Raw genomic sequence first — 19,484 nt, forward strand, 5'->3', positions numbered from 1 at the left:
CATCCCACTATCTGCTTAAACAACCACCACCACGGCCTACCAACACATAGCTGTCAACCGTCCCTTATTTGGTGGGAAAGTCCCTTATCCCAGCGCTGTGTCCCGCTGCTGTCCCTTATTGATGATGTCCCTTAAATTTCCCGGGTTTCAAAGGAAGCAGCTCCTCTCCCTCCCTGCCTGCCGGCCAGGGAGGAGGGAGGCTGCAACTGTGTTGCTTGGCTGCGTTGCTCACCCAATAAGGAGTCTAAGAACGACTGGGGGGTGGAGCTTGCATGCCTTGTGCCAATCAAATCGGCTCCTTTGCCTGGGGACTCGCCTTTGCTCAGTGCTTCCCAGTGGAGAGGTGAAGGTGGTTTCCCTTGCTGCATCCCCTTTGCCGGATTGCTGCGCTGTGGGAACCACCGCTTGAGGCTTCATTTGGCTGCTGGCTAGGCTTTCTGCCTTTGGCTCGGAGGGGCTCAGAAGTTGAACATACCTGTGTTCTGAAAATCCCTTATTTTGGCTGCTGATCCCTTATTTTCGAGGCTGCTGGTCCCTTATTTTCAAATCTGTAAGTTGACAGCTATGTACCAACGTGGCCTACTGCATTCTTCCCAAAGGAGGAACACAAGGAACATCACGCAACCTCCCCCTATGCTACATGTTTGGTTTTTAATTCAAGGGTGGGGACAAATTTTGCATTTGTTCCCCCGCCCACTTTTGCTTCTGGCTTTTCCCACCTGTGGCCCCTGGAAAAGGGTGCTCAGAGGCAATGTGACCTTCAGCCCAAAATGTCTACTCTAATGTAAACAGCGCTTTGCGTCCCACTTTTTCTTGCGTCACAGAGCCTGGTTAAAATGCTTGCCGAGGACTGCAGTTCAGATTTGTGGTTTTGTTGTATGATAAATTGTGGGTTATCAAAGGTCCAAAGGGCAGTTGTTAGAAAACTCCAGGAGAACAACCCTCTTTTGTTGGGAACCGGAATCTCCAGGCAGGTTTGTTCCACTAAGGTTAGCATGGTTACAGAAACACTGGCGGGATCACCTGGTTAGCCAAGGGCACTGGGCCATTCCCTTAGACTGGCCTATATCTTAACCTATATTCCCTACCAGTGGGCAAATACCTAAGTACAGGCTTCAAATATCCCAAAGTTAGTCAGTGAAGATGGCAAACTTCTTCAGAGGTTGGTGTTTGAAGGAACATGTTGGCATCCCTAAAAGCACACCTTTTTGATTAAAAGCAGGATGGGAGAAAACGTGTTCTCCCTAAAAGAGAGCACGTATTGTGGTGGGGGATACAAGCCACCCCATTGTTGCTGGGCGGATTTGCGAAGTGACCCAGGCAGTGAATTGGTTAATTTGGGTCGCTGGGGAGAATTCCTTCTTGCCAATTTTGAAGGAGGGGTCAGAGGTGTTAAATACTGGACGCCCAACTTTGGGCATCCTCTTGGCTGCTTGCACCGGATCACCCGCCCACCCTCCCTGTACTGGGGGGGGGGGTTGTTCGCTTGACCTTGCTATGCCTGTCATGGGGTCGTCTGCTTTGAGGCAGGGGCCTGGTAGGAATTTTGTCCATTTGGCTGATTGGCTGGTGCCATTTGGTTTCTGCCTATTGCGCAGCAAATCGTCACAACTTGTAAGGTTGGCGGTTAGGCATTGGTTAAATTGGTTCTTGGAGGGGTAAGTGCCTACCCCTCCAATGGTGGTGCGGAAAGGGAATTCTGTTAAAGGAATCCAGGGGCTTGCCATTCTTTTCGTCCTTGTCCCTGGCATCGGACTTGGGCCGTGCAAGCCACCAGGAGCATGAGGGTGAGAAGTGAGGGACTGAGGCCCAGCTTCATTTTCTCCCCAAAATTGTTTCCCTCACTGGCTTCCGCTGGAATCCGGAAGTCAGTCCCGTCCCCTGGGCAAGGACAGACAGTCAGAACCAATGTCTAAGCAACCACTCACTTGGATGTATTTAAATAAAGTTGTGGCCAAAATCGTGCCAAAAACCCAAACCAAAATTGATGTGTGATGTGTGAATTATTGGGGGGTGGCTTGGGGACCTCGACACGCAACATTCAGCACTGCATTAGAAATAGGCATATTTGGGGCAATATTCTCCCTGATGTTGGAAAGGTAACATGGTGGCTGACTAAAATGGTTTGGGGGAAGGCCTGATCTGGCCTGCAGGTTCAGCCACACAGTGTGACATCCAAAACCTACTTTTCCATGTTCAGGGAATAAGCCTTTCTGAGGTATCAATGAAAGGGAGGTTTAAGGGAAATACTACAATGCACGGGGACCTTCTTCCTGTATGCTGAATTGTTGTATACACTGAGATAAGCACCGGCTGAACTCTGCAGTTTGAGAAGGTGGCACACAGTTTCATTGATGGGACACATTTCTAACATGGGAAGAGAGAGGATATATGCTAAGACTTCATGCTGCAGCTCAAGCAAGGAGAACCACATGATTAGTTTTAACACACAGGTACGTGCAGTTGCACCATTCAGTCTACCAAAGTTTAAAGGTGCTGACCGTTAAGGCCCTAAACAGCCTCAACCCAGTATACCTGAAGGAGCATCTTCACCCCCATCATTTGGCCCAGACACTGAGGTCCAGCTCCGAGGGTCTTCTGGTGGTTCCCTCAATGCGAGAAGCGAAATTACAGGGAACCAGGCAGAGGGCCTTCTTGGTAGTGGCACCTGCCCTGTGGAACACCCTCCCACCAGATGTCAAAGAGATAAATAACTATATGACATTTAGAAGACATCGGAAGGCAGCACTGTTTAGGGAAGTTTTAATGACTGATGTTTTAATGTATTTTTAATCTTTAGTTGGAAGCCTCCCAGAGTGGCTGGGGAAACCCAGCCAGATGGGCAGGGTAGAAATAAATTATTATTATTATTATTATTATTATTATTATTATTATTACGTTGCTGTGAGATACATATGCCTGCGGCAAAGAAGGGAGGCTAGACGAGGAGCTGCTGGTGATGGTGGCAGAGGTAAGCAGCCATGCTGTGCTGCAGCTCTGGTAGTGGGGAGGCTCCAAATGGTGGTGGGCTTGGCAGGATCAGTGATGAGCCTTTCCAAGCCCCTGTGCCCAGTGGCATAGCGTGGGGGTGCAGGGGGGCCCGGCCGCACTGGGCGCAACATCTGGGGGTTAGGGTTAAAGTAAAGGTAAAGGTAAAGGTACCCCTGCCCGTACGGGCCAGTCTTGACAGACTCTGGGGTTGTGCGCCCATCTCACTTAAGAGGCCAGGGGCCAGCGCTGTCCGGAGACACTCCCGGGTCACGTGGCCAGCGTGACATCGCTGCTATGGCAAGCCAGAGCTGCACACGGAAACGCCGTTTACCTTCCCGCTGGTAAGCGGTCCCTATTTATCTACTTGCACCCGGAGGTGCTTTCGAACTGCTAGGTTGGCAGGCGCTGGGACCGAGCAGCGGGAGCGCACCCCCGCCGCAGGGATTCGAACCGCCGACCTTTTGATCGGCAAGTCCTAGGCGCTGAGGCTTTAACCCACAGCGCCACCTGCGTCCCTCTAGGTTAGGGGGTTAGGGTTAGGGGGCGCAAATCCACGGGTTAGGGGGTGCAAATTACTTGCCTTGCCCCAAATTACTTGTGCCCTCAATATATTCCCAGCCTCACCAGCTTCAGATGCAGGTGCTGGTGCCCTTGTGCACCAGGCCAAATGTCCCTACTTGCTAGTATCTCTTTGAGTTTCCCCTCACTGATGGATGGCTGTCGCCTCTTACCAGCTTCCACCATACAGTTAAAGCCTGGCTACATTCACAGATGTTGTATAAAATGAATACATTCTCATGCATGCGCATATATATATATATAGCACAGGCGTCAGACTCTGAGACTCCTGCAGCTCCCTGGGAGACTGGCGGAAAAGGCTGCAGGGAATGCTATGCAAGCCCAAGGGGTTGTAGGCCGAGCCCACTGCTTATCTCTGCTTCTTAACTCATATAGTGGCCAATTGCCCCCCTCAAGCCCTGAGGACAATTAGCTGTGAAAAGGGAGAGAGCAAAGATAGCAAGAGATAAACAACACGCTCAGCTGATGCAATCCTTTTTTTGAAGAAAAAAAAAAAAGGATATTCAGGGAAACGGTGCAAAAAATGGGTCTAATAATGAAAGTAACATACAAACCAAAGATTGGAAACATGAGGACCTCAGAAAAAGCAAAACTGACAGATTTATCTGCCCTTATCTTCTCACCCCCACACTCTGATGGTGAGGCAGTAATAGCAAGGGCTGCATACACACGATAAGTTTAAAGCACATTTACAGCACCCCTCCCAAAGATTCCCAGGAACTGTAGTTTCTTAAGGGGGTTAGAGCTCTTTGGGAGTAAATTTCAGTTCCCATGATTCTTTGGAGGAAAATCATCTGCATTAAATCTATGCTGTGTCCACAGCCAATGTCTCTAAGGGGATAGCTTGGTTTTCCCATTCTGAACTGAGACAAGTGGGTGTGTTGCCCATCATGGCTGAGACCAGATCCTGAACAGTGAAGTCTTGAACACATGGATTGCAGATTGGATTGTATAAAGCACAGATTCGTGAAATACAAGGAGAGGCTCATCTTGCGTATTTGAAGGAGTGGGGTTAGGGGAGCCTTCTTCTCCCACAAAATCAAAGGAAGCAAAGGATTAAAAAGGACCTGGGCTGGTGGTGGTTCTGTATAAAACAATAGGAGTCTTTTGGAGACCAAAAAATAAATAAATGACCCAATGCCTTTTGGTTGATGACATCCTTCTTCTAGGGCTCAACAAGAGAAACTGAACACATTGGACCTTCAATTGTTTTATATGGACTCAATTGGTGGTGGTGGTTTTGAAATTTGCACTTCCTCCCCAGTGTCATTCCCCCACATCTTTTGCATCCTCTGCATGGATACGAGTGAAAAGCACAACCTCTGGGAATTCTCACTCCTGGTTGCAGTGAGTCGAGGAAAGAATTGTCTTGAGCTCAGCTTACTTACCATCGTAAATACAATTGCACCCAGCACAGCATAAATGGCCTGGAGCCACGGCACCTACATGGAAAGAGGCAAGAGAGATTGGTCAGCCTCATAGGACAGAAAGATGTAAACAATGCAATCCATGTGGGAGGATGAATGGCTGGATGTTTGTACATAGTAAGATGCTCTACTGGGTTCCATTTCCAGCCTTTCCTGGAGATGCCAGGTGAGAACTGTTAGAATTCCTGCTCCGTGGTTGCAGTCATGGGATTGTTGTCTTTCACATGACGGTGTATGTTTTGACTCCATAGAGTGGGAAGTGACGGAGACAGAATGTTTGTGTTACTGTGTTCCGTGAAGTGGGACGATTGTCCTTTGTTTTTTCTCTTTGCTGTCTGATGCTAGAGAGGGAGGGAGCCATGTTGCAGTGCTCCGTGTGTGTTTATATGTAAATAAAGTAGATTAGCCAAAATGCTGAGTTGCTGAGGTCTGTTACGCGAACTGCGAAGACTCTGCGGATCCCTAAGTGTGCTGATGTCTGTTGGCATCGGTCGCTGTGATGTTCAGGCTGAAGAAAGCTTTTGAAGCTCCCGAACGATCGACCAGGAGGGAGAGAACATGCCAGTCGGGCAAGTGTCTCTGCCAGGGTCCTACTTGAGTGTAGGACAAGCTCCTGCCTTGTAATGACTGAAACCATCAGTTTTGATTGAACTGGCTGGCAGCAGCTCTATTGGGTTCCATTTCTAGCCTTCCCTGGAGACACCAGGTCTTGAACCAGAGATCTTCTGCATGGGCATCAGATGTTCTAACCACTGAGCTATGGCCCTTCTCTTAGTAGAGGCTCAAGGTACAGGTTGGCTCAAAGTAAAATAATAACATTAATAATAGACACCTCCAGAAAGAAGATGGAAAAGGAACCAACAAGGTGTGAGGAAGAGAAATTACTTTTGCATTGTTCTCATTTCATTAAACAGGCTCCCAAGCACAGGCTGAGGAGCAAACATCACTTGATTTGAAGGGTGTTGGGTGATAACTGGAAGCTGAATAAAGCTCTCTTTTTTGGCAGGGACTCCTGTAGTGTGTCAGCAACAGAATCATAACCATGTCTACTCTGAAGTAAGTCTTACTGAATCCAATGGGACTTAGTCCCAAGAAATGAGGGTTAGGACTACAGCCTGTGTGTGTGTGTGTGTGAGTGAGAGAGAGAGACAGAAAGACAGACAGAAACAGTTAACATGAACTACATGGAAGCATTATTCTCTACTCCCTGTTAATATTTAAGATAAATGTATGACAGGAATGTGTTCTACATTTCCTACCCAGCTTGATAATATCTTGGATTGTATTCAATGTAGTGCTAAGGAGAATGTTCTGTCAATATGAGGATTTCTCCTTGCACAAAACAGAACATTCTCTCCATTCCACCCCACCTCAAAAACAAAAAAACAAAAAACACACCCTGTTCTGGGGTTTTCCCTAATCCCCTGTAGCAGATTTGGGTAGCGTTGCCATACGTCTGGATTTTCCCGTGATTCCAACAGCAAAATTAGTGTCCAGGGAAAAATTCAAAAAAATCGGCAAAATATCCAGGTTTTTGCCAACAGAACCAGGAAGTGTGTGCTTGAGTAGTAACAATGACCACCCCACCCTGACCGCCCCCCCAAAAAAGATTTCTACTTTTTGAAATATAGCAACCATAGATTTGGAGATGGTTAGTGTGAGGAACATGCAGGGGGGAAAGAAGTGAAAAAAATCCATTGCACTAGTGTCAATCCTTGTACAAGCACAGCTATTTAGTTGAATAAAGGTAAAGGACCCCTGGACAGTTAAGTCCAGTCAAAGGCGACTATGGGGTTGTGGTGCTCATCTCGCTTTCAGGCCAAGGGAGCCAGCGTTTGTCCACAGACAGCTTTCCCGGTCATGTGGCCAGCAGGACTAACCACTTCTGGTGCAATGGAACACTGTGACGGAAACCAGAGCGCATGGAAATGTCATTTACCTTCCTGCCACAGTGGTACCTATTTATCTAGTTGCACTGGTGTGCTTTCGAACTGCTTGGTGGGCAGGAGCTGGGACAGAGCAACCGGAGCTCACCCCATCGCAGGGATTTGAATCCCCGAACTTTCAATTTGCAAGCCCAAGAGGCTCAGTGGTTTACACCACAGCACCACACGCTGAATATCACCTGGTGAAGATGATGGAAGCACCTATTCACCTGGGTCAGGTTTTAGATAACCATCCAACACTGTGCCAAATTAAAATAGGAACATCAAAGCAAGGCCATGACGGACCTGTTTGGGGTTTGCCATCGAGAAGTAAATAGTGTCACATAGAACCTGCTTCAGGGATGAGAAATCTGGGGCTCTCTATTGCAAAGCACAACCTTCTCACACGCATTGACGTTCTGCTTATTCAGGCCTGAATCATGGAAGGGTGTGAATCAAAGGACGGATTGTTCTTTTAAGGCAACATAATCAGGTATTCAGTATGGTTCCAGCCACTTGAGGTCATGGAAAACCCAGCCCACCCTGGAAATCAAGCAAACAAGCCAAGTCCGCAGTGATTAATGGGGGCTTCAAAACCCAGGCTAACACTCCTTCTTTTGTCAATATCTAGCAGGCTCTCATGATAACTGCAGAACGAAAACTCCCTGATGGAGAATGATTGAGAGATTCTGGCATCTTTGCCCTCTTTCCCATTTCTCCTCCTCCCTCTCATAATCAGTCTTTGCTTCATGAGCAACTGCTGGTCAGGAACAGTAAACACAAGCCGGTGCCAAACCTTGCAGTTGTGTGTGTGTCAGGGGGGGGGGGGATGGAAATGGAGACCACAGTGCCACAATAGCAATGGAGATAAGGGTTAGGAAATGAGCAGGAGGGAATGTGTTTGTTTGGAAAAGAACAGTGAGGGCAAAAATGAAGACTTTTGAACCAGTCTAGCTTAATAGTCTTGCAGGTAGGATCCCATAGGCTGCAAAAGGAAAGGGGAATGGCCAGAGCCACCTCAGACACAATTTTGCCTAAGAATAGAGATGGATAAATCTGTCAATTTTTGTTTCTCTTAGTTTCTCATTTTCTCAGTCTTAAGTTCAACTATTCAATGTCTGCATCAGTTTCTGAGGTGTTTTTTTTTAAAAAAAATTGTCTGCATGGAAATTCATATGCATTCTTATTCACAATTTTGCCTGATATAATGCACCTTCATGCAGTATTTTCTCATACGGCCCATGCTGTCTTGGGGAAGCAGTGAATACCATTTGGTTTTTCCATCCCATCTGCAGATGGAGGAGAAATTATTTTTGGTTTGCATTTTAAAGCAAACCTACCTAATTTGCACTTCCCCAAAATTAAAAACTGACACCTCTTTGAATCTGGAACCCCAAAAATGTGTACATTAGTGTGCATCAAACACACTAAGTACTGAAAACAACATGTTAAAAATGCACTAGTGACAATGGCTAGGAAAAACATGTGAATTAGGCAAAATTGCATACAAAAATGTGCATGCTAGGAAACGTTTAGGCTAGAATGCCAATGAATTTCCACGATTTCCTCTTCTTTTTCAGTGCACACTGATGCAGAAGTGTGGAGAACTGATCTTAACATTGGAAAAATGAGAAGCAGAGAGAAACCAAAATGGACAGATTCATCTATCCCTTTTCACTTTCTTGAAACAGACCCAAGCAACTTTCTCCTGTTTTTGCTTTGTAGTTTAGGTTCTGAAGGTTGGGCAGCAGAGAACTGGTAGTAAGCAGTAGGTTGACTCAAAAGCCCATTTGACTCCTGTCCCAATGCTGTGATTCCCTGTAGATTAAGTTTTAAAACAAGGGTAACCAACATGGTGTTCACCAGATACCGTATTTTTCGCCCTATAGGGCGCACTGACCCATAGGGTGCACCTAGTTTTTTGGGGGGAAATAAATAAATAAAAATTTATTTTCCCCCCCAGCCCGAGCTTCCCCCGACCCCAGCCCCCAGAACAGGCTGCTATCCGCAAGCCTTCGGAGCCGCGCTCAGAAGGCTTGCGGATAGTTGCCCGAAGCCCGGGGTGCGCTCCGGAGCACGACCCCATGTTTCTGGTTGCAGGCTGCCGCCCGCAAAACTTGCGAGCCCAGCGGGAACTCCCGCTCCGGTGCGCACCGACCCCTCTCGCTCTCCAGGCTTCAGCGAAAGCCTGCATTCGCCCCATAGGATGCACACACGTTGGGCTATAATTTCCATCAGTCCCAGCTAGCATGGCCAGTGGTCAGGGATGATGGGAGTTCTAGTACAGCAACATCTGGGTGGGTACCCTGTTGACTACTCCTGCTTTCAGCAATTTTGAGTGCTCTGGACCTGAACCTCACTGTCCCAGTGAAATGACACATTCCCATGTGCGTAAACTTTTGAAGTTTAGAAGCAAGATGAGACTTACATATTTGAAAGGAAGCAGAATGGCCAGGATGATCCCACTAAAAAACAGCACCATCAGCATTACGAACAGCACACCCTGGCAGGAGGTGAAATCATACTGTGGGAGGAAAGAAAAAGGTCATCACTGTATCTGTGTACCCCAAATGAGTATATTCAAGGGCACCTAACTTCCAGGGAGCACGAGGTACTCACATAACCAAACACATATAGCATTTGCCAGGCAATTACTACTGAATCTTGTACCCAGATGAACGCTCATCCTTCTCAAGTTATCTCTCATGCCTTGAGATCCCTTCACTTACCCTGTCTTAGACTCAGACAAGCTCTCCATCACATCTAGCTTTTTGACTATATGAGCCACCATTTCCACCTCGGCACATGTTGGAGAGATTTCAAGAGATTTCAGGAAGCCTCGTCCCAATACAATCCAAACTCAGACCCTTCCAAATTAGAACATAATGTATCTCATATTGGTGCTTGCCCCTGTCACTTCAGTTTATAGAAAATTCAGAGTTTCAATGGGCCATTCGTTTTTTATGGAGAACGACTGGGGGGTGGAGCTTACATGCCTTGTGTGTGGCTAGTTAATGCAAGCTGAGGGGGTTTTTGAATGCTGGGCGCCATTTTTGTGTACGTGCTGCTGCAAACTTTGCAGTGCAAAGCCAGGCCGGGGAGCCATCTTAAGTTGAGGCTTCATAGGCCTTATGGTGCATGTGATTCAGATTCTATTCAGTTGAACCTCTGGTTACAAAGTTGGTTGGACAGTGTTCTCGAAGCTACCCAGCATGAGTTTGACCAGACTGCAGGAGGACAAGAAGACTGGAGTGTCTGGAACAGGTGAGGCTGCAGGTCCCTTATTTTGGCTGCTGGTCCCTTATTTTCAAGGCTGCTGGTCCCTTATTATCAAATCTTTAAGTTGACAGCTATGTGCCCAACCCTACTAAGACACATTTACTCACCTTGGTTTGGAAGCTGAATAAGGTGACAGAGAGGCATACCAGAGCTGTTATCCCCAGGCAAAGAAGGACTGACTTGGTGTTGTAGTAGCTGCAAAATGAAAAATGGAATGGAATGGTTTTAGAGATTCAAACTAAGAGATCCGCCTTCAGAAAGGACATATGCTATAGTTCTCAGAAGCTTGGGACACATTTGGTTTAGAAACTAACCCGAAACTTTGGATTCTGATCAAGTCATTAAGTTGGAAGAGGGAATCTAACTTGTACATGTTGCTCAGGAGTACAAGGAACAGATGTTGTCAAAATATCTGAATTCTCCACATTAAAATCTAATCCTAAACATGACTATTCAGAAGAAGAAAGTCCTATTTAGTTCAGTGCTTACTCCCAGGTAATTGGGGTTAAGACTGCAGCCTTAATCAAGAACAGCCCAAATTGGCATACTATGCTTTTGTTTTGTATTTGCAACTGCAGAATATCTTGCTGCAATGTGTTGATTCCTCTACTAATGCTGTGACCAACTAATGCCTTTGTTTTGTCCTTCCACTACCACTGACAGGCCATCAGACAAAAATAAAACAATGAAAATTCATGATGCACCTCTGCCTGAGATTGTTACAGCATGGTGGCGGAGAATGACAAATGTACATGACTTGGGCCACAAGTAGGGATGGAGGGGAAAAATGATTCAGTTGATGCTTGAAGCTGAATCTATCGAATTTGCACTATCCAAAACAATATGAGAAACTCAAGCAGCAAAATGGAACAGGCCAGCCTTGGGATAGAGAGGGGTGTGTGTAAATAAGCATGCTCTGACTTTCTAATGAAACATCAGAGGGTGAGGCCAAAGAATGAAATCTCACACATAGAAGAAATATGGCAAGTATGCAGTATCTTCTTGTGATCAACCTACCTGGAGAGCATCCCAGTCAGATAGGCCATGGAAAGAGTCTGTGGAAGGAAAGACACTTGGTTAACTTCAGAAGCTGGAGCTGAGTGTTAGGGAAAGAGGTGCAACCAGATGTCACCAGAAGCGCATGCTCTTTGTCCTTTTTGAGGACAAACTCAAAGAACTTGTAACCCACCAAACAATAATAGTGCATAAAGGATGGATTTACACTATTCAACTCTTGAAGGTGCAGGACCCCCAGCCTTCTTTGCTGCTGGGCACTCTAACTGAGGTACTGTTTTACCCAAAAAAATTATAGTACCCTTTGTCTACACCAGGGGTTGTCATCCTGGTCCCTACTGCCCACTAGTGGGTGTTTCAGGATTCTAGGGGGGCAGTAGGGGGGTCTACAGCACAAGCTGAATCCTCCTTCCATCGAGCACTGGTGGGTGGTAAGGAAATTTTACCATCAAGAAAGATGCATTAGTGGGCGGTAGGTATAAAAAGGTTGACTACCCCTGGTCTACACCTTTCTGATTTGGGGGCTTCCTGGTGTTGTTGGACTCCAATTCCCAGCAGCCCAGAAAGCACGGTCAATGGTCAGGGATGGTGGGATTTGTGCTCAATCAACCAAAGATATTGCTGGACTACAGCTCCCATCATTCCTGACCATTGGTGGGGGCCGATGGGAGTTGGGAGTTCAAAACATTTGGAGGGTCCTCAGTTGGCGAAGGCTGTTTCACAGAGTCAATGGTTTAAGACTTTGGCTTTCAGCCACTAGAAATGGACAGACAACTTTAAGAACGTGACATGAGAACATAGGAAGAGTCTTGCAGGATCAGGCCAATGGTGCATCGTCATCTTGTTCTCACAGTGGCCAACCAGATGCCTGTGGAAAACCTTCAAGCAGGAATCAAGCATAAGAACTTTTCCCCTCCATTGGGTTTCCAGCAACTGGCAATCGGAGGCTTAATATGGAGGCAGATCACAGCCATCATGGCTAGTAGCTACTGATAGCCTTATCCTCCATGAATTTGTCCAATCCTCTTTTAAAGCCATTTGTGTTGGTGCCTATCACTGCCTCCTGTGGGATTGTGTTCCATAGCTTGACTATGTGCTGCATCAATAAACACTCCTTTTCTGCCCTTATTCTTCCTTTGGCTTCCTGTTGAACATGCGGTCCGATGCTCCTGTAAAATCCCCCTCAGCTTAGCACAAATCACAGCCCCAGGTAGACTACTTACAAAGATGCTCAGGAGGATCAGGTTCCATGGGAAGTACCTCCTGTGAGTTAAGTGAAAGGGAGCCAAGAAAACACTGTCGTTACTGAAAGAGCATAACCACTAGAAGGAAAATTGCACAACAGCATCTTGCATAAATCAGATAATTAAAGCAGGGTGGGTAGAGCAGCAGGGCAATAACATGCGTACAATTCTACTGGGTGACTATCGCTCAAGAGATGATCTGGAGCACAAATGCTTCTCTTGCTGATTCAACTTAACTAAGAGTTATGCCACCTTTTCAGATGTGCCTTTTCAACAGTGGCTTGCAAGGTGTGGTTTATATCAAGCAAGCATTTCGTGGCATGGAAATGAACAATGTCACAGATGACTCTGGGGTTTTGGCACTCATCTTTCTTTACTGGCCGAAGGAGCCGGCGTACAGCTTCCTGGCCATGTGGACAGCATGACTAAGCCGCTTCTGGCGAACCAGAGCAGCGCATGGAAATGCTGTTTACCTTCCCACTGGAGCAGTACCTATTTATCTACTTGCACTTAGGGGTGCTTTCGAACTGCTAGGTAGGCAGGAGCAGGGACCGAACAACAGAAGCTCACCCCGTCGCGGGGATTCGAACCACCAACCTTCTGATTGGCAAGCCCTAGGCTCTGTGGTTTAGACCACAGCGCCACCCGCGTCCCTTGTGAGTATAGTATCTGCTACAAGGGCAAAGCAGCTAGGATATGGATGGAAAGAGGGATCTGGAGGAATAATACCCAAGGACATCAATATACTGAAAAGCATTGGCATGTTCAGTGGGGGAAATGAGATCTTCCTCCCTTCCTCTTCTTTCCAATGCATAACTATAGCAGAGCATTTTCCTCACTGTGGCATCATTCAGAAAAGAAGGTCTGTTCTCCCTGTGCAATGCGAAACCACAATCCAGGCCAGTGATGCCTAGTTCACTACATGCACCACAAGGCAAACTGATGAGCCATTATCTCCGACTTGCATCAGCAGCACCCACCCCTGCCAGGGAAGAAGGCATGAGTGAAGATCTACATCAGAGTGACAGCTAGAAGACCAGCTAATAATAATAATAATAATAATAATTTATTATTTATACCCCGCCCATCTGGCTGGGTTTCCCCAGCCACTCTGGGTGGCTTCCAATGAAGTATTAAAATACAGTGATCTGCTAAACGTTAAAAGCTTCCCTAAACAGGGCTGCCTTCAGATGTCTTCTAAAAGCTTGTACTGATATGAGAATATCCAAACTTCCAAGGTGACACAGATCTCTCCCACAAACAAGACAGAACAGGAGAGGCACAGAGAACCCAAATCCCTTTTCTCTATCAAATGCACTAAAAGTAGAGTTTTACCTGGGTCCAGAGCAGCAAGCCAGGATCAAGTAGGTAATAAAGAAGACGGCACTGCAATGAGAGGGGTGGGGAGGAAGAGAGAGAGAGAGAGAGAGAGAGAGAGAGAGAGAGAGAGAGAGAGAGAGAGAGAGAGAGAGAGAGAGAGAGAGTGTTGAACCAAGTGGGGTGGGATTGCAGATTCCCATTCAGGGCATCTGGTTGGCCACTGTGAGAACAGGATACTGGACAAGATGGATCACTGGCCTGATCCACCAGTCTCTTCTTATGTTAGCTTTCCTGGTCTTACCTGGAGATACCAGGGTATTGAACTTGGGACCATTTGTTCTACCACTGAGCTATGGCCCTTCTTGATGTTTGGTTAATGCAGGGATGGGGAACCCTTGCAGATGTTGGACTACAACTGCCTCCCACCCCTGACCATTAGGCCATGCTGCCTGGGGTTGATGGGAGTTGCAGTCCAACAACATCTGGAGAACCACAGGCTCCCCATCTGTGGTCTAATAGAGAGAAAGAAGAGGATCTATGACTTACTTGGCACTTTAGCTCAAGCCTCTCAAGTTCCACCTTGAACCCCAGCCTACATCCCAGTGGGCCAAGGGCTACAACAGAAACAGAAAACACCCTTCTTAATGGGATGGGGGAGGGAATGGTCCACACAATCAACCAGTTCAATCTGGTGGAGAATTATTAGTGACTCCAGACAACTGATTGAATAGGGAACAGGAGGTCAACCTTCAGAGAGTCTGTGTGAGAGGAAAACTTCACCAAGTATTTTTCCACTATGTGAAGGGCTGTAGAGTGTAACCCTAAACTGTTTGGCGTACTGTCACCTTCTGCCTGGTGGGGAGATGGCTTGTGACTGAGAAGACAGGTTCCACTTACATTTGCAACAGTGAGGCTGAGGCATGTGGTCAGGCTGGGAAATAAAAACAGCCTGGGGAGGGGGTGGAAGTACTTGCAGTTGCCATGCCCCACCCCTTAAATCTGGTTCTTTTTAAATGAAAACGTATTTTATTTATTTTGCAAGCCTAAGCAGATTTTCATAGCAGCAACAACAACAAATAAAACTCCCTCCAACCCTCCACTCCCAGAGGGCAGATTTGCACCTAGGTAAGATATGGCTTCTGTCCAGCTCTAGATTTTCACAAGCATCAATAAAGTAATGGATTGAAAGTGTATCTTCCCAGTGTTCCATGTGTTCTTGGTGGGCAAAAGCCATGTTCAATGGATTGTGTGTATTGAATAAAACCAAACCATGCTGCATAGAAGGTGGTACTCCTCTTTCCTGTATGATGCTCATGTTCTAAGGTGGTTAACCCTAAACTTTACCTCTGAGCTACGCAGCCCTCCCCCCAAAGCTTTTCTTCGGTACTTTCCAACTACCCATCTTTGGTTACACCTTGCCTGTTGCTTCTCTAGTCCTGTGCCAAGAAAAGCCAGGCTGGCATTAACTGCGCACACCTGCACAGTGACAAAGCTACCTGCTTCGGCACTGAGAGGGGCATACATCTGGGGGCATGGCTGGTGTGCATCCCAGAGAGCATGGCACACATCCCAGGGGGCGTGGCACGTATTGGGGGTGTGCGCAGCAAGTGCCGAACATCCCAGGGTGCTTGGCAAGCACTGAGCATCCCAGGGGCGGGGGCAGCCACAACCGTGATGTCACACACACACCGAGAAGGCACCCGGGGTGGCCCACCACCCCGCCCACACCTTCATCCGCCAATGCACCTGCACTATCTCCCTTACTTTGTCTCACTGATCCTGCATTTCTCTGCTATTTTGCATTGTTTGCTGATCGTGGAGAGGGGGAAGGGAATGATGAACATCTCTGCCTTCTGTCAATAAACCATTGTTTATTGTAGGTCCAACCCAGCAGGTCAGGGGTCTGCTTCTAGGTCCGCTGTCTCCCAACTCTTTTCCCCCAGGGACTCAGTCATAGAGGGAAAGCTGTCTAGGGTCCTCCTCTCCCTGTACTCTTTCCCACTGCATACTAAGGGGGTTCCTTCCTCCTCCTCTCCAGTGCTCAACTAAAATGGGATGGGGCTTAATGAAAGATCCACCCCTGACTATGTCCACTTTTGGCCAAAAAGGACTGACAGTGTTTGCCTATTTCTTTTTCTCTTTATTTTATTTCCCCAAAGACCTCCTAAAACACTGCTATACAGGTTGTTGTTGTTTAGTCGCTTAGTCGTGTCCGACTCTTCATGACCCCATGGACCAGAGCACGCCAGGCACTCCTGTCTTCCACTGCCTCCCGCAGTTTGGTCAAACTCATGCTGGTCGCTTCGAGAACACTGTCCAACCATCTCATCCTCTGTCGTCCCCTTCTCCTTGTGCCCTCCATCTTTCCCAACATCAGGGTCTTTTCCAGGGAGTCTTCTCTTCTCATGAGGTGGGAAAATACTTCCCATAGCAAGACTTCCCATAAGGCCACAGTTATGTATAGAAAGAGAACGATGCAATGCTTCCCTATAATGCAACAGTTATGTGCAGAGGGAAAACATATGTGCAGAAGGAAAACTTCCCTTTACCATAGCTTTTACTATATGGACCTTTGTTGGCAAGGTGATGTCTCTACTTTTTAAGATGCTGTCTAGGTTTGTCATTGCTTTCCTCCCAAGAAGCAGGCGTCTCTTAATTTCGTGGCTACTGTCACCATCTGCAGTGATCATGGAGCCCAAGAAAGTAAAATCTCTCACTGCCTCCATTTCTTCCCCTTTTATTTGCCAGGAGGTGATGGGACCAGTGGCCATGATCTTCGTTTTTTTGATGTTGAGTTTCAGACCATATTTTGCGCTCTCCATACATACACCATACACCATACATACACCACAACTAATAACAGTATACATCTGTAACACATGTTCCCAATTAAATGATCCACAAGTTAGTATAAACCTTTCAAACGGGTCCTTGGTTTTCTAGAGAATTTGTAAATGAAATGAACCTCCATTTTCTCCTGCCTAGCATCACATTCACTGGGTGAGACCCAGCTGTATGACTATTCCCAGTGCCACTGAAGCCATAGTGTCATTTTGAGCAGGGTTATTATGGGTTGGAGCTCAGACTCTACCCTTTAGCTTGTTCTTAAGGTTGCTTTTGTTTTCCTATGTAGTTGGATGTTAGCCTATCCATGAATAAATAGCCTCTTGTGCTGGGCCTACAAAATAATTAAACTTGCCTTATATATTAAATAAGAACGTAAACAGAGATGAAGCTTATTTCTGAGATAAAGCCAGTACTTACTAGGAAGCCCAGTACCAGGCTGGATTTGCTTGGATATATGTTTTGACTGGTTCACTGCAGTAAAGAAAGAGAATGTCAAGGCATATGAGAGCAATTCAAAGAGAGCAGAACATCTGTGATCCTGGCATCTCAACTGTTTGCCCATGGCCTGTAGGAGGCACACCAAACCAAACACCCTCCACCCAACCATTGCCTCTTGCCTCCCTCTCCTCCCCATCCACACTGTGGCTGTAACGTTGTGTCCTCTGCTGCTAAATCTTGACACTGGTGTATAATACGGACAACTAGAGGGAGCCTGATCCACCACCCTCTTCCCAGCAAATTTTTTGGCTCTCCCAAGGCCCCACCAATTTTAGTATCAGATTTAAAAAGTTGTTGCTGTTAGATGTGTTATCCATCCTTCACCCGCAGATCTCAGGGCAGGTTACAAAAATTTAGAATTCAGTATTAGAAAGTTAAAACGAAACAAAAATAAAAGTAGACACAATGCTGGGCTGGGTGGAGCCCAGCACCCTGATGGGAACGCAAAGTATCCCCTTTCCAGTCATCAGATCGATCATCTGATGAGCAGAGAGGTTGCAGTATCAGGTGATCTGCATGGTTTATCTGAAAAGGGGTCCTGGGTGTGCATCTGACTGTGTGTACATGCATATAAGCAATTTGCATGAGAGTATGATTAGCCACATCCACTGCTGCCATGTGACCTCAGGAAGGTTGGCCAACAAAACAACAAAAAAAGCAAACCACTCTGTTGTTGAGTCTAGTTACAGGGCCGTATCAGATCTGGGTCTAGTCAGAATGTTCTTAGTATCTTGTGTAACAGGCTGCTGCTGTGTTAGCACTGGAGAACTGGGTCACTCACCCCAGCATCAGTGCAAAGGAATGGTCTATCGACAGTGCTAGGAGGGGCTTATTCTGAGCCATTTTTTCTGTGCAGCTATACACTGATTTGTGGGAAATAAATGCTTCATGTACTTACTGAGCAAGACCCTGCAAACAGCAAGCACCGCTTAAACCACCCAGTGTTTGGGGAAAGGGGCGGGGTGGGGTCAATGCTCTCAGTTCCCACACAGCCTCAAAAATAATTGAAGAGGGCATCACAATCAGCATAATGCCATCGATTTCTTTGCTTTATTCTACTCCAGGGAAATGGCTGTTGGCTTTGTAGCCAGGTGATTAAATGGCTTGAAAAGTCTCAAGCGATACCAATGTATTATTCATGTGACATGCAATTTGATGCAGGTAAGCCTTTGCATCCACCACCTCTGCTATTTGAGCATCAGACAGGTGGCCGCTGAAAACCGAGGCTATGAATAAAAGCGCACCAAACTGTGTTGCAGAGTCCTAATGCTTTCTTCTTCAAGATACAGCTGCTAGGGACAAAGAGAGGGTGATCTCCAATGTATCTCACCCAGGGAGGGGGTTTTGCTGCCTGAGACGAAACAGGAATGTGTCATTGTGCTGTCACTCCGCCCCACCGCTTAAGCCTCCCTTACCAGGGTGGTACAGCAGTGCCTGTCAAGCAGTGGCAGCAGTTTCCAGGGGGATCTCATGCACTCTACGAGATCTCGTGAGATTTCAGCAAGGTCTCAACGGAAGCCACTGGCAGAGGCAAGGAAACACTCATGGAGGCACCACCTCTTGGGTTTTGGCCACCTGAGGCAGCTGCTTCACCCCACCTCATGGGCCCTGAACAGTGTGGTATGAAGGCCAGGGGTGCTCCCTTCACAAAAGCACAAAGGACATCCCCCCCATCTTTCTTTTTTATTTTATTTTAGTGAGCCAGCTTGAGCATGCAGAAAGACAGGCTATGAATGTTTTCAACAAATTTCACTGATTCCACAGACTCTAATGTATGAGATTCCCGTCATTCTTGATACATATTGGTGGAACATATAGCTGTTGAAGAGAGCTGCCACTAAGGATGGAGGAGCAATACAATTCAGTTTGCATATAAAGCTGAATTGATCAAATCCAGACTTTCTGAAACAATACGAGAAGCGAAACACAAGTCGCCCTTTGAAATTTGCACTTAGGCAAAATTTGCAGTGCAGGTCTCCAAGCACCCAGTGTTTACAAAAGAAGGCATATATTATGGGAAAATGTACATAAAAAATGAACATGTTCGTGAAAGTAACATACAAAAATGCATTATATTAGGAGAAATTGCCTGCAGAAAATATGTACCTTAGTCAAAACTGCATACAAAAATATATTTGTTAGGAATAATGTGAATTTATGATTGGAGAAATGAGAAACTGAGAGAACCAGAAACTGACAGATCCATCCATCCCTAGGTGCTACCAATTCTCACCTAGAGCAGGGGTAGCCAAGATGGTACCCTCCAAATGTGAACTGCAACTCCCATCATCCTTTGCAATTAGTCATGCTGTATGGGGCCAATGGGAGTTGGAGTCCGACAGCATCTGGTGGGTACCAAA

General features: G+C 46.6%; 1 protein-coding gene across 1 annotated transcript in view; it reads right to left on the bottom strand.

Annotated features, from left to right (window-relative positions):
- The window catches only part of FAIM2 (Fas apoptotic inhibitory molecule 2), a 37,476-nt gene that overhangs the window by 1,393 nt on the left and 16,599 nt on the right, over window positions 1–19,484 (bottom strand). Inside the window, exons 5-11 of the mRNA XM_081898940.1 lie at window positions 17,044–17,097; window positions 13,795–13,845; window positions 12,439–12,478; window positions 11,219–11,256; window positions 10,309–10,396; window positions 9,351–9,446; window positions 4,959–5,012 (exon numbers count right to left, since the gene is read on the bottom strand). Of these exons, the coding sequence (XP_081755066.1) occupies window positions 4,959–5,012; window positions 9,351–9,446; window positions 10,309–10,396; window positions 11,219–11,256; window positions 12,439–12,478; window positions 13,795–13,845; window positions 17,044–17,097 (421 nt within the window). The remainder of the gene's footprint in view (window positions 1–4,958; window positions 5,013–9,350; window positions 9,447–10,308; window positions 10,397–11,218; window positions 11,257–12,438; window positions 12,479–13,794; window positions 13,846–17,043; window positions 17,098–19,484) is intronic.

Source organism: Podarcis melisellensis, assembly GCF_964234715.1.
Source record: "Podarcis melisellensis genome assembly, chromosome: 2".
NCBI classification, from domain to species: domain Eukaryota; kingdom Metazoa; phylum Chordata; class Lepidosauria; order Squamata; family Lacertidae; genus Podarcis; species Podarcis melisellensis.